The sequence below is a fragment of the Cinclus cinclus genome, chromosome 26 (genome assembly GCF_963662255.1).
Source record: "Cinclus cinclus chromosome 26, bCinCin1.1, whole genome shotgun sequence".
NCBI lineage: Eukaryota > Metazoa > Chordata > Aves > Passeriformes > Cinclidae > Cinclus > Cinclus cinclus.
In genome coordinates, this window is record NC_085071.1 from 5,934,142 (window position 1) to 5,948,201 (window position 14,060).

At 46.4% G+C, this 14,060-nt stretch overlaps 1 protein-coding gene and 3 non-coding genes across 8 annotated transcripts; all 4 read right to left on the minus strand.

Moving 5' to 3' along the window:
* Positions 1-91: 91 nt before the first annotated feature.
* On the minus strand, positions 92-13,800 carry PABPC4 (poly(A) binding protein cytoplasmic 4). 5 transcript variants are annotated; one of them, XM_062508852.1, is made up of 15 exons: positions 13,697-13,800; positions 12,892-13,433; positions 7,307-7,500; positions 6,597-6,712; positions 5,996-6,135; positions 5,726-5,820; positions 4,998-5,135; positions 4,314-4,409; positions 3,605-3,877; positions 3,295-3,382; positions 2,952-3,068; positions 2,297-2,424; positions 1,659-1,752; positions 1,257-1,565; positions 92-443 (listed from the first exon to the last, which is right to left on the minus strand). In XM_062508852.1, exons 2-14 carry the CDS (start codon positions 13,082-13,084, stop codon positions 1,270-1,272), a joined length of 1,968 nt encoding a protein of 655 aa, XP_062364836.1. In that variant the 5' UTR covers positions 13,085-13,433; positions 13,697-13,800; the 3' UTR covers positions 92-443; positions 1,257-1,269. The 5 variants fall into 5 exon arrangements, 4 of the variants coding, with proteins under 4 accessions (XP_062364836.1, XP_062364838.1, XP_062364839.1 ...); XM_062508854.1 differs by lacking the exon at positions 13,697-13,800 and having other exon boundaries at positions 1,257-1,356; positions 1,435-1,565; positions 12,892-13,444; XM_062508855.1 differs by lacking the exon at positions 13,697-13,800 and having other exon boundaries at positions 1,435-1,565; positions 12,892-13,444.
* LOC134053956 (small nucleolar RNA SNORA55) lies at positions 2,699-2,831 on the minus strand. The gene has a single exon (XR_009933985.1). It is a non-coding gene; the product is annotated as a small nucleolar RNA SNORA55 (small nucleolar RNA).
* LOC134053954 (small nucleolar RNA SNORA55) lies at positions 3,965-4,092 on the minus strand. The gene has a single exon (XR_009933984.1). It is a non-coding gene; the product is annotated as a small nucleolar RNA SNORA55 (small nucleolar RNA).
* On the minus strand, positions 4,561-4,696 carry LOC134053957 (small nucleolar RNA SNORA55). Its single transcript, XR_009933986.1, has one exon. It is a non-coding gene; the product is annotated as a small nucleolar RNA SNORA55 (small nucleolar RNA).
* Positions 13,801-14,060: the final 260 nt, after the last annotated feature.

Below are 14,060 nucleotides of genomic sequence, written 5' to 3' on the forward strand. Positions count from 1 at the left end.
TTCACCCCCCCAGTAACTGCCCATCAGTTTAATTTCATAAAGCCACACCACATTTATTTATCCAACAGAGAGAAATGATGACAACACACCGCCAAGTTTATTCCTTTATTGATAAATGTTTCCCAAACTTTCCAAACTGGATTGTTCAATTAAACACAAACTCACAAAAATACTTCCAGCCTAAAATCCTCAACGTCCTCTTTAGAAGACACAAGGGGCAGCTCTGTTCTGGCAAAGGAAAAGCTTGCAAACCCCCCCAGATTCTGGTTTTGGAAACCTTGAGCTTCAGAGTTCAATTTTTAAATAAGATCTTTAAGATTAATTTACAAAATGCAATATAACTATGTGATACAATGCATGGCCTTGAGATCTGCAGGACAGTGAAGGATCTTCAAACATCTTGAGCTGATGAATAGGAAGGGGCTATTTGGCATCTTTGTATCCTAGAGGGGAAAAAGGGAGAGAAGTTACAGCATCCCTGCTCCAGGCTAGGGAATATTCCAGCATTCCAGGGAATAGGGATTCCAATAGAATAGGAAATGTACAGAGAAGCTGCTCATGGTGGTCAGATGCTCAGAACTTGTTATTTCTGAATAGAAACTCAAATTCTTTGCTAGACCACACAGTGAAAATAAGAATACTCATCATTCTTCACCAGCTTGAGCTGTTACATCTGATCACAATGAGCATCACAGAAAATACTGGAGATGGCAATGCCAGGCAACCCATAGAAAAAATGGATTGGGAAAAACAGGAAGAGGCATTCCAAAAATCAAAATCCTTATTCACAGATTAAACAAGACCCAGCCCCAAACACAGGTGACACCACTTGTGTGGACAGACCTATCCAGTGTAACATTTCCAACATTTATTATTTCCTGAAGGCAGACAGTTTCCAGGATAAGGAATGGGAACTGAGAGCCTGTTTAGCCTCAAAACCACCAGAGCTCCTTGTGGCTATTTCCCTGATTTGCAGTTCCACAAGACTCATCCCCAGCACTCAGCTCCAAGGAACACCTCAGGGACTTCAACAACATCATTAGATGCTTTAAATGGGCATCAGAATTAATATTTCTTTAAGTTCTACATAAGTATTCTGCTGGGAGAAACCACTTTAGGAGCTTTTTGTTGTTTGAAGAGTGGACTGTAATCAGCTAAGTGCTTGTCACAAACCCTCATGAATTGTTCACTAACAACTGTGTTTTATTTACTGATTCTGGAAGCTTTTCACTGGAAGCTGAGGACTGAGAACTCACCAGTCATCCTGGTTCAAGAGGTAGCAGCAACCACACCCACTTTCTGGGCAGCTTCTTTCTTGGCTTGGTGAGCCTGCAGCACTGCCACAGCCTCCTCCACCTGGGGACACAAATCCAGTCTGATTTTCTCCCTGCTCAGAGGCCCTCCCCACAACAAAGAAGGAACACAGCAGCTCACCTTGGACCGGAGGGATTCTGGAGATTCCAGCATGTGCAGCAGTTCTGAGTTGTCAATCTCTAGCAGCATTCCTGTAATCTTCCCTGCCAGGCTGGGGTGCATAGCTTGGATCAGAGGGAACAAACGTTCTCCTGAAGGAGAAACAGGAGTTCAGACAGATGAGTTTTGATCTTTGAAACCTGAGGGGATGAAAAATGATCGGTGAGCAGTGGGGTTTTACTCACCCAGCATCTGTTTCTGCTCCTGGGGAGGGGCAGCAGCCAGCATGGAGGCTGTCAGTGGCTCCTGGCCCTGCACATGCACTGCAGGCTGAGGTGCCTGAAAAGGGCAGACAAGGGCTCTGAAATAAGCATGAGGCTGACTGCTTCATATTTAGACAATTCTAAGATGTTCCCTCCTAAAACACAATCGTCAAGTGCACAGAACACCTCAGAAAACAGCAGGTAAAGTGCCCTTGGTTCACAAACACAAGTCTTGAGCTCAAAACCCTGGAATGTCACACAGGACCACCATACGTATCCTACAAAAACTGGATCAAACTCATGAGATGTTGAGAAAGCCAGGTGTGGATGGTGATCTTTCTTTCAATGAGAACTTGGCAAAGAGGAAAGCAGACTTAAATGATTCCAAAACAGGAACAAAGAACCAATGAAAACATCCTTACAGCCAGTCTGGCTACAAAAGGGCTTGTGAATACAAGACAGATAAACCAACCAGGGTGCCCCTGGCAAAGGCACAACTGCCAGGTTTTTAAATTCCAAATTAGGACTGTCTGGGTCATAAAAGTAGCTTGAAGTTTCTATAAAAATACTTCAGTTGCATGTGAAACTGCAGGGACTTCCAGCTCAGCCCCTGGTGGTACCTGCAGAGGTTGGACACCTGGGTGTGGGCTGCGGACACTTGAGGCATATTTGTAAGGAGGGACAGCCCTGGGAGCAGGGGCAGCTACAGGAGGACGAGGAGCCAAATTCTGTGCTGCTGTGCCAACACCTGCAAAGGAAGGAGAACACTGTGACAAATGCCTGCAGCAACAGGCAAACAAGTTGGGAATGTCTGGTTTTAATTCTGAATTTAAACTATACTCTGCATGGTGATAGTTCTTTAGAAACCAAAGTGTAGCTGGCTACTTCAGGAAGGGATTGATCTCCCTAGAACCAATCCACAGATTCCACAGCTTTTGTTTTACATCTGATCACTGGGAAAAAAAAAAATTAATTTGGATGTTCTCTGAAAACAAAACCCATAACCTACAGAGATTTTTGAGTGGTGTTGCAGAGGTGTAGAGATGAGTCCCAAACCAGTGAAGAAGAACCCATCTGGATTTCCACTGCTGTGCTGTAGCACCAAGTGCCCCCAGACCTGCACTGCACAGCGAGGAACAGGAAAGACACGGGTGCTGCCTCTGCTCTCTGCACACATCCCAAGTCTCAGAGCCATCTTTGGGAGTACAAGTTTCCTTCAGACATCCTTTTCCTTCCCAGAGAAGAGGAAAAGCCCAGGAAGAGATCAATTCTTACCAACTCTCTGGGCAGCAGCAGGGAGGCCTCGGGAGGCTGGAGCATTGGCAGGGGCCAGGTGGCGCAGGGCGGGCCGGGGCCCCGACTGGCGCATGGCACTCGGCATTCCCTGGAAACCTGAAGGATGGAACGAGGGAAAATCCTCAAAAGGGATCCAGCTGGCAAGGCTGGCTACAGGGGTGGTACATGGGAAGAATCAGAGATCACAGAATATGCTGAGTATTGGAAGGGAAATGTTCAGCTCCTGGTCCTGCAGAGGACCATTCCCATAAAGGAAAGAATTAATTGTTCCTTGCAGCCCCCCAAAGGGTTTTACAGCCAAAACAGTCTCTGGCACTCTCACCTTGAGGTCTCCCTCCTTGCTGCCATCGTGGGTTGGGTCTCATCTGTGTCATTTGATTGGGTGCATAGTAAGTGGGTCTACTCTGAGCCTGGAGGAAGATCAGATAAGCTCAGAGTTAACATCCAAGTGCATCACAAACATTGTTTCCAATTTGCGAGAACTCAACACTCAGGTTGGATTAAGAGAACAGGCAGCTGGCAAATCACAGAATTAACTCCACTGCTGCACCCCTCATTAGGAACTGTTGCTTATAGGCATAAGAAAGGCTCAGCGAGATGAACACAGGATAAAAAACCCCACAGCAGCTCACCTGGGGCACAGCAGGCATGAAATACCCGCCAGCAGCAGGCTGGAACTGGTTGATGATGGTGTTGGCAGGCAAGGCCCTCATGCCAGCGATGCGCTGCATGTACTGGTTGGTGAGATGGGCCTTCCTCTCCTCCTTCCTCTGGGCCAGTGCCACATAGAGGGGCTTGGAGCCCACAATGCGCCCGTTCATCTCTGTCACAGCTTTGGTGGCCTCCTCTGGAGAGGAAAAGCAGACAAAGCCAAACCCTTTGCTCCGTCCATCTTCCAGCATCACCTGCAGTGAAGATCAATTGCTAATGGAGTACCAGTTCAACTGAGCTGAAGAATCTGTGTTTTATTTTTACATTTTAGGTAGGCTATAACTTGTTGCAGAGGTGTAGAGACAGGTTCTCATGAAGAGTCACCTGTCTGGATTTGCTCTGCGTTGCTGTCAGCACCATGTGTCCCCAGGCCCACACTGCACAGTAAGGAATGGGAAAGATTTGGTGCAGTTCTAAATGCACAGAGGAAAGTGTCACTTCATGCTTATCACCTCAAGCAAGCATGTTTGCCACTTCCTGCCTCCCCTTTTGGTAAGGGAATGAGGTTTTCAGCAAAATCCCACTATTTACTAGCCAAGGTGTTTTCAGAATCACAATAACCAGAAGTTAAGATCTTTAATCTCATGTCAGACAACAGTTCCTTCTTCAGGCTTTAAAATCCCACAATACCTTGGCACTTGTTATTGACCCAAAAGGTGAGAACTCCTTCCTCAGTTTTTCATCATCTATAGTGTCATCTAGGTTTTTAATGTACAGGTTAACACCCTGGAAGGGAGAGAACAGCATGACATCCACAACATTAAAAAAAAAATCCTTAAGCACATCAACTGTTACCCATCTGCCAGAGCAGTAATTTCTCTGAAAACTCTTAATTTAGCATCATGTTCCTTCCACACCACCCAAAGTTGAAGGTGATAAATGTTGCAAAGGCGTAGAGACAAGTCCCACTGTGGTGAAAGGGAGCTTGTCTGGATTTCCTCTGCCGTCCTGTGGCATCATCACATGTCCCCAGTCCAGCACTGCACCTCAGGGACTGGGGGAGTTTCAGATGCCCCCTCTGACACAACCCAGTTCTGCCACAAATTACAGAGAGCAGTGCAGAGTTGTGCTTTGTCTTCCCATCCCTCCAGGGATCTCCATCTGAAAGTCAAGGAGACTTCATGCCTGTTGTCTCACATTCTCCTAAACACTTTCAGTACCAAGACTAAACCTCTGATGCCCCCTTTGCCACCAAATACCACAGACACCTCTGTGTGTTAACCCAGGATGTCTCACAGGACAATAGCTACTCTGGCAATCCCTTCAAGAGACCAGAAATAGTGCTTAAATTGAGAAAAGAAACAGATCATTCACCTGGTACCGGCTGAGTCTCTCCTGTTTTAGCTGTTCAAACCTTCTTTTCAGCTCTGCCTGGCGCTCAGCCTTCTTCTGTGCTCTGCCCACAAACAGCATTTTCCCATTCATGTCCTTCCCGTTCATTTCTTCCACTGCCTGCACAGAGGGTTCAAGAGGAAACTCTCAGCTGCTGCAGCAGGACAGCCCTTGATCCTGTCAGAACAGGACTGCCCAGAGCTGACGTTGTGGCCCTGCCTGTCAATTAATAAATCAGAGTTTGCACTTTACCTTAGCACCCTTCCCGTTAACAACAGGCTCAATAAAAACAAGCTGAAGTTATCACACAGATCGAGCTGCCACGCCATGAGCTAACTTGGAAATTCATCCCCACCCTTTCTTGTAATTAAAACCACATTTTAACAAGCATTCTGCTTAGAAAAGACCTTTTTTGAGCAATGTTCTCACTCTAGGTGCCCTCCTCCTCCTTCAGCCCTGCACTGTAGTATTTCTTCAGCAATTAGCATTCTTGATTATACCACTGCACTCTCTGTGGATCTAGGAAACTGGAGGAATGCCAAGTTACCCTTGAATGTTGAGCTATTAAGGTGCAAAAGGTTTCCAAATTCCCACATCTAGAAGAGGTTATGCCCAAGGCAGAATTTCCTTCCATTTCAGAATCAGGCTCCCAAGATAAACCAAGTTTTTCTTCCATGAAGTTATCCAACCAACATAAAAGCTGCTCCTACCTTGTTGGCTTCTTCATGCTTTTCAAAGCTTACAAAGCCAAAGCCTTTGGATTTTCCAGTGGGGTCTGTCATCACTTTAACACTCAAAGTTTTACCTGTTGCCAAGAAACAGGGTTAGTACAATACTGAAAGTATTTCAAGACTATTAAATTCCATATAATAGCTCCAGTCCTCAGCCTTAAAGTGACCCAGGTAGGACTCCACAGTAGCACTCAAAACTACCACATTTCATGAAACCCACAGCCTCAATATAAGTATTTCTGTACTTACCATATTTGCCAAAGAGCTCCTTTAGTCTTTCATCATCCATGTCATCCCCAAAGTTTTTAATATAGACATTGGTGAATTCCTTTGCCTTGGCTCCCAGCTCAGCCTCCCTCTCTTTACGAGACTTGAATCTCCCAACAAATCTGTAAGACAAAAAAATTAAAATCCCAATAAACAGATCGGCTTCAAGAGCAAAAAAATAATGTGTGACTTGAGGCGAGGAAAAAAAAAAAATGAAGTGTGCAGTTGGAGCTGGGAATGGGGACAAGAAAGGGCGACAGCAGAGGACAACAAACAGGCCAGAGACCAACCAGAAAAATCACCTGTGCTGTGGCTGGCCAAGGACTCCCACTGGCCCTAGACAGAACCCACCCCAGCCCGCTCACAGAGAGGTGGCAAATCAAGGCTCGGTCGGGGAAACCCACCAGTCCTGGAATGGAGGGGTAGCAGGCCATGGCTTGGGCAGGGTCACTCACCAGCCCTGGAGTGGAGAGGTAGCAGGCCAAGGCTTGGGCCAGGAGAACCAGTGCCTTGTGTGTCCCTGTTAATACCGAGATGCATCCCGGAGCATGTGAGCGCTGCTGCTGCCGCCTGTGACACTCACACTTTGCGGTCGTTGAGCAGCATGCCGTTCATCTTCTCGATGGCCCTATCTGCAGCATCCTGGGTCTCAAAGTGCACAAAGGCGTAGCCCTTAGAGCCATTCTCATCACACACCACCTGCAGGAGAGGGGAGCAAAGCCAGCTGTCAGCATCCCTCCTCCGCCACGGGCCAGTAAAATGAGTTACTGCTAAGGGTAGTTCCTCACGAGGGGCAGACACCAGTTGTGTGTCAGATTCCTGCACTTCATAACCAAATCTGATGTAATTTCAGCAATCCCTGAGCTTTTGGTCAACTCTGCCTTTGAGAGAACCTGTTTTAACACCAAGGTTTGATCTCTGTAGGCACCATTCATTTAAAGAGTTGGATTTGGTGAACTTTGTGTGTCCCCCAACTTGTGTGCCCTGCAGAACACTGGGATAAAGCATGTTCCAAGCAGGGAAAAACCATCCCAAAGTACAGTTGTGTTCACAGAGGTGTTCTGGACTTTAGGTTTGAAGTCTGGGGTGGAGAATCTCTGTTGGAACAACACCCAGTGCCCCCCTGCCCACAGCAGAGCCTGACTCGTGCTGCACTGATTTATGGGTTTTTTTCAGAATATTCTGTGATTCTGCTCCTTACACTTGACAAGAAGTGTCCCTTTCACTGCCTACACTCAAATCTCTGATCTTACCCCCACCCTGAAAGAACTGAACAACATAACCACATCTCACCTTGCAGGACAAAATGTTTCCAAACGCCGAGAATGTGTCGTAAAGTGCCTTGTTATCAATGGATTTATCCAGGTTCTTGATGAAGACATTCCCAACCCCTGACTTCCTCAGGGAAGGGTCCCTCTGAGACCACATGATGCGAATGGGTTTCCCTTTGATCACATCAAAATTCATGGTATCAAGAGCTCGCTCAGCTGCAGGAGAAGCCAAAATGAGATTTCTGGGGTTGGTTAAAAAATAAAGGTTTCCAGTTGGGTAAGTGATCCTTTTCTCTGAGTTTTACTCAGCTCATGGAGGCATCTGAGTTACTATCAGAGGTGATCAATGAATTTTAAGCCAGTGTTTCACAAGAGGTCTTTGCAGCACAGTCACTAAGTATATAAAAGGTTACAAAGACTTTAAATTTACATTACAGCAATATATTCACCACCACAGCAAAACGGATACGAAAATGCCTGGTCTATTAATTATATTCTGAATTATTACAAAGATAAATCATTCCACTCAAAGAAGGAAATGAAAAACAGGAAACTCTGGTAAAAAAAAAATGAAGTAAAAAAGTGACTGTGTGGCTGTTTTGCTTTTCATGAAGCTCACATCTCCCCATCCTCATTTCTATTCAGAGAGAAGGATCATCTCCTTGTCAGGTCAGGGAAAACGTGCATGAACACATGGCTGGCTGTGAGGACATGAGTCAGCCTCTACATAACTTATGTGGCCAAAAAAATGATTCCCAAATTGCTCAAGCTAAAGATGACAAGAGAGTTGAGAAAATTCTGGGGGGAAAAAAGGTCTGTACAGCCCATCTGATTAACAGGGAAGTGTTTATCTAAACTCTCAAACACCAGCACTGTCATTCTAACCTTCACTGAAACCCCCCTCCAAGAGGCTATTTCTGCTGCCTGCTGGTGTATAAAAAGGATCATTACATACACACATCAGGATCTTGTTCATAAAATTGAGATGCTTGCACTGTTCTGTGCCAGAAAACACTCCCAGCATGGAGCGAGCAGAAAAGAAAGAAAAACTCTTAATTCCCAGCATGGAGCAGGCAAAGAGATGGAAAGACATGCATTAAAATCAAGCAAAATTAACAGGGCAGAACCCAAGTTTTCCAAATTTGTTTGGCTCAGTTCTCCCAGGCCACCTTCACGCTGTGGTATTTGCTGATTAGATTTCAGGAGCAGAAAATTTAAGGAAGATCAATTTGAACACCTTTCATGTGATTTGGGTCGTGCAGCCTAAGTAACTAACTCAGCATGTCCCAAAACTACCTCCAGGAATTCCAATGGAATATTGCCTACCAAAGCCTGCAATCCCTACGCCCAGTGCCAGCTCCCATTACTGCATGGAAGTTTCTCAGAATTTTTCATCTGCTTTGAAATGTGTTGTCTTTTGTTCTTGCTGCTTTTTTAAATTGAAGTGGGACCATCACTGTTCTCCCCACACACAAATCCAGTTGGAAACAACCTCTGCTCAAAAAACCAAAAAAATACAATTTAAGAACTCCAACAGCTCTGTTTAGACCAAGGTGTTAAACACAATTAAGTGCAAGGCTATAATGACTCATCAGCTGCTGCTCTACATCCATGCAGGCCAGGTTTTTCCTGCAGTCCTTTCCTAGTGTAGGCAGCTCAGCAGGCAACCCGGTGCAGCTCAAATTTGGCAGTGTTTATTTATAGCAGGCAGAGCTCCTGCAGAAGCATGTGCTGGCAAAGGCACAAACTGGGTGGATAATACCATTTGCAGCAGGAACAGGCTCCTGCTGGAAGGTGACAAGCAGTGGCTGGAACCAGGGGGAGCTGTGAAGGCTCCACAGCCACCACCCAGCTCCAGAGCAGTTGGGAAGTTTCTGCCGGTTCTTCCAAGCTCCCTGAGCAGATATTATTGCACTGCTCTTTCAACAGGCTGCTACTGTTCCACTCTATTATTACACCGCGCTTGAAATTCGCCCAGACACTTCTGGTGAAAGCCCTACATGGATTCCCCCAGGGATGTGTGCCACACCCACAGGTGGAAATGCAACCCCACTACACCGGGACCTCAGAAAACCTTTAAGAGATCTGCAGGAGTTCTGTGAATGACTCACACCAAGCACGTCTGATTCACTTCCTTCATCTGAGCAAACACCTTCTCATTTTCTTCTATTTAAGCCACAAAGCTTCAGCCATTTATTTCGGTTCTTGTATCGGTTTCTCTCCCACTGGTTCCCGTCATCCTTCCAGCAGACTCAACAGCAGCTCATCCAGAACATTAAACACTCACAGCCCCTTTCAGGCTCTCTTTTCTGGATAGGCAGAGCACCTGAACACTCACTGCAGTTTGCCTCAGGCCTCAAGAAAAATGAAAGCTCCCTTGCAGAGTTAACACAATGCTGGAATTAGTGGCTGTGGTTTGAGCATCATGAAGACCAATAACATTTGCCCAGGAGAAGCCCCACACAAGGAGTTTTATTCTCCCCAAACCTTTTAGGTCACTGAGCAAAAAAGTCCTGACAAGGAAAGCACACAGTACAAATTTAGCCACCTTTTTTTTTTTTTAAAAAAAAAGGAGATGGTGCATATTCAAAAGAATTCAATTCCTCAGTCACTGAGGTTACAAGAAAATGCTGCTGCAAAGAAGCTTGTGTCACTACCAACTCTTAACTTCACAATCTACCTTACACAGCTCCTCCTTTACACTGCATTCAAGGAGGAGAACAAACAAGTTTATCTATACTTTTATACAGAAACACATATCTATTTCCAGCCCTGGGATCCTCCTTAGCTTGGGAAATGTTCTGTTTTTCTTAAGAACACCTTATCTCTAAAGCCAAACTGAAGTTTCTCCGCTTCATTACCCTGAGTTGTCATTTCGTGACTGTCAATGTTTGGAATTCAATTGCATGGAACGCATTAAAAGAGAAATTCAGCTTGTTTGTTGGGTTTGTTTTCTTCCCCTTCTTCACAGTCAAAAAGAATAAATATTAACAACCACTGCTGAGCCTGAACTTTTAAGTGTTTCCTTACCCTGCCTATCACAGGATGACAAGCTCAGAATTCAGCATTCCCTGGTTACTACAGCAAGGAACTGTAATCAAAACCAGCAGAGCTCATTTTCCCTAAAAATAACCTGTCTGCAGCAGACTACTGCCAGTTAGACAATGCCTGTCCAGCATCACTCAAGCAGCTAATAAAACTGTAAAGAAAACCACAATTTTTGGCCCAGTTTGGACACAGGAACCTGGAAGTGCAGAGCATGCTCATGATGTGACAGCTGAAATGGGGAAGAGTTCTGGCTGCTTGATTTGCTCTGGGGACACAGGGGCAGAGTCCTGCTTTAGAACATACACACACACAAAAAAAAACCAAACAGTTAAAACATTGCTTTGTTTAGATTTATAAAGCTCTTGCTCTTCCACAAAAGGTGCCAGGGAAATGCAAACTATCATTTATCAACCTTTTTAACACCTGCTAGCAGTTCAAACATACAGTGTGTCCACAAGAAGTCTGCAGAGCACAAAATCTCCTGATTACTGTAAGCACCTACTCAACCATAAATCCAACCAGATTCCCAGTGCTCCCCCTCAGTTTTTCTCAGATTTAGTGGGATGAAGCCCAAGTGCATTTCTGATTATGCATTCCTGGAAGAAAACACACAATCCCTCCTCCTCTCAGGAAGCCTCACAGAGGCAAGTGCCACCTTGAAAACAGTCCAGATTTCTGCATTGTACAACAAAAATTATATTCTTCATAATCAAGTTCATTTTGGAGAGACCACAAGCCTCTTCCAAACTATCTGTGCATGTCCTGCTGCATTGCATGGAGTGCAGCAGCAGAGTTTTGTGTTTATGCAGAGGAACACATTCTGAAATTTAAGGAAAAATTCAGAAATTCACATCTCTTCATGAGGGCAGGAGGAGTTTGACTGTTTCCCTGTCCCAGATATTCACTCACTGATTAGGTATAAACCACTTGACCTTGTAAAACCTACCAGTAACAAGACACCACCTACTTGCTCCAAGTATCACTTCAAGTCCAGGAGTTTCCTAAAATGTCTGCTGCCTCCCCAGCAGCCCAGAATGGTGCAACCTCCCCCGAAATTCCTGCCTATTTACTACCATAAAAGATTATCTTGGAATATATTGACAAGGCCCCCATTTGTATGAGGTGCAGAATGCTTCTGCTAAAGCACGGGACCAGCCACTGATCCCTTCTGAGATCACTCTTTGCTTTGAGAGAACTTAATCTACACTTCTGCACCCCATCTCCCCAAAATTTGTCTAATCCAAGCTGGAGTTCCTTCCTAGCTTTGTTTCTGCTGCTTGCTTTTATTTCTCTGCTCCTGCAAAATAAGATCAGAGCCTAAGGAAGGCAGGGTAGCTGGGATGAATTTGTTCAGCACATAAATGGACCAAGGTGGTTTTATAAGAGGTACTCAGGGCAGGATAGGACCACAAATACAGGTTCTCAGGTTCCTTCCTTCTCACTGAGAATCTTTAAAACACAAATACACTGCCCCCCCCCCCCCCCCAAAAAAAAAAAAAAAAAAAAGGTTTTAGAGATTGCCACGAATGAAAAATTATACAGTGGGGTGCAAGTCAGCTTTTAATCAGCATGACAAGGGAAAGGATCAGAAGTGCTCGATCAGATCAGTCCAAGCAAATGGCATCAGAAGGAACTGCCCTGGGGGAGGATGCAAGCTCTGCAAAAATGTAAAGAACACCTACTACAAGCTAAAGGAACGTTTACTTGTTGCTGAAGTCTGTGCTGTTGTAAACTAATAGTGAATTCGAGGGAAAAGCTCACTCTCATCTCTACTTGGATGCCTTTATCATGTAGAGATGCTGTTAAACCCCAGCACGGAGCAGTAAACTTGCAGCAGTCAGCAGGCAGAGCTCTGAAAACTGGGGCAGAAAAACCCTGACCCATTTTCCTTCCAGAAAAGGTGTGTTCCAAAATTACCTCTCCTGTCCCATCTTTCACATGCTGCTTCAGCTCTGCAACACCTGGCTTTGAGCAGGAAACAAAGTGTGAAAAAAAGAGTCTGGCAAGAGCAAAGCAAATGTGATTTATGTACGGGACAATCTGGTTTCCCACACATTGAACAAAGTGTTTTATTTCACTTTAAAGCAAGAACACCACTTCCCAAACTGGGAGGCACATCCAGCTGCCTGAACACAGCAGATATTAAATTCATTAAACTGGGAGTATGTGGAGCTGCCAGAGGATCAATCACTCAACTGAGCACTCAGCCAGGGCTGAATACTGAGAACTCTCTCTGCTAGGATTAGCTGCCCAAATCCCCACAGAAACAGCTCCAAACTACCCCAGAATGAAGGGAAAGACAGCAGGCATTATCGTCTTGTGCAAGGAACCAAATTTCAGAGATTTGTGTTCGTATCAGTGCAACAAACACCCGTCTAAAAGAGACGTAAGTGCGTTTGCAGAGCATTTTGTAAACACCAAGCAGAAAAAAATACTCCTGTTGCAATCACCAGATTACGGACTCACCCTGTAACCTTGTGGTGGGCAGCTACATGGCAACACGTGGGGAAAAAAACGAGGTGGGGAAAAGCCATGGATGTGGCTGTAATTGTCACTTACCATCTGCGGGCTGCTGGAAGTTGACATAGGCGTAGCCCAGGGAGCGGCGGGTGATCATGTCCCTGCAGACCCGAATGGACAGCACGGGGCCAGCTGGGCTGAACTTCTCATAGAGCATGGCTTCGGTGATATCGGGGTGCAGGTCCCCCACGTACAGCGAGGCCATGGGGTAACTGCTGGCGGCCGTGTTCATCTTCCCCTCGGCGCTCTCGACCACTGGGGTTTTTCACTTGGGGGTCTCAAGTCAAGCTCCTTATAAATATCACTTCTGGGGGAACACTCAAACTCTTAATTAAAACCTAAACTGCGGCCGGGCAGAAGCTTGGGACAAGGGGGCTGGGCACCAGGACACAGAACAGCTGAGAGGGTTGTGCAAGCTTGAAAAATCAGCAAAAACACCCCAAAGTTAATCTTCCTGGAGAGCAGGGACCAGATCCAAAATTCATACGCCAGCAGAGGCAAAACCCTCCTAAAAGCCCAACGTCTCTTACTTTTCGCTTCGATTTAGCCCAGATTCTGCAGAGCGGCGACCCGTTGATTTTCTGAGGAAATTAAAAAAGTAATTAATAACACATCGCTTACACGCATTAATACAACTACCTCTTTTAAAACCGGCTCGCCTAGACAGCCCTGAAGGTATTATAAATAAACCACAGCGGCTGTGGTGGCGCGGCACGCGGCGGCCTGAGGGCAGGCGGGCAGGGCGCGGCCGCGGCCGCCGCTCTCTCCCAGCGCACCGCGCTCCCCCGAGCCCTCCCTACCCCACGGCACCGATCTGGAGGTGCCGGGCCCGAGCCGAACTCACGCGGTGAGGCCTCAGCGGGCGGAGAGGCGGCGATTTCGGCGGGCGGCCCTTTATAGGCGCCGCGGCGGCGCGAGTGGGCCGCGGTGCCGCCGAGAGGAGGCGGCCGGGCCCGGCCCGGAGCGCCCCGCGCCGTCAGCAGCGCCCCCCAGCGGCCGGGAGGACCCGCCATGGGCTCCCGCCATTTGGCGGCCGCCACAGGAGAAAGGGCGGTGTTGGGAATGATTAAAGTTGATCGTTGTCGGAAGTTATGTCGCTTCCCCTAATTAGTTTCAGGATAGTAAAGGTGAGGAGATGATGGAAGGGGTCCAGGAGGGGTCACAAAGATTATTTGGGGTCTGGAGAATCGTTCTCATGAGGGGAGACT

What these genes read in the sequence shown, in the direction of transcription:
- PABPC4 (XM_062508852.1), bottom strand. Translation starts at nt 13,084, where the DNA reads ATGAACACGGCCGCCAGCAGTTACCCCATGGCCTCGCTGTACGTGGGG. An exon ending in CTGCTCAACGACCGCAAAGT is followed by an intron (nt 6,136 to 6,596) that starts GTGAGTGTCACA and finishes TTTGTCTTACAG; the next exon opens with ATTTGTTGGGAGATTCAAGT. An exon ending in TCATGCCTGCTGTGCCCCAG is followed by an intron (nt 3,383 to 3,604) that starts GTGAGCTGCTGT and finishes ATCTTCCTCCAG; the next exon opens with GCTCAGAGTAGACCCACTTA.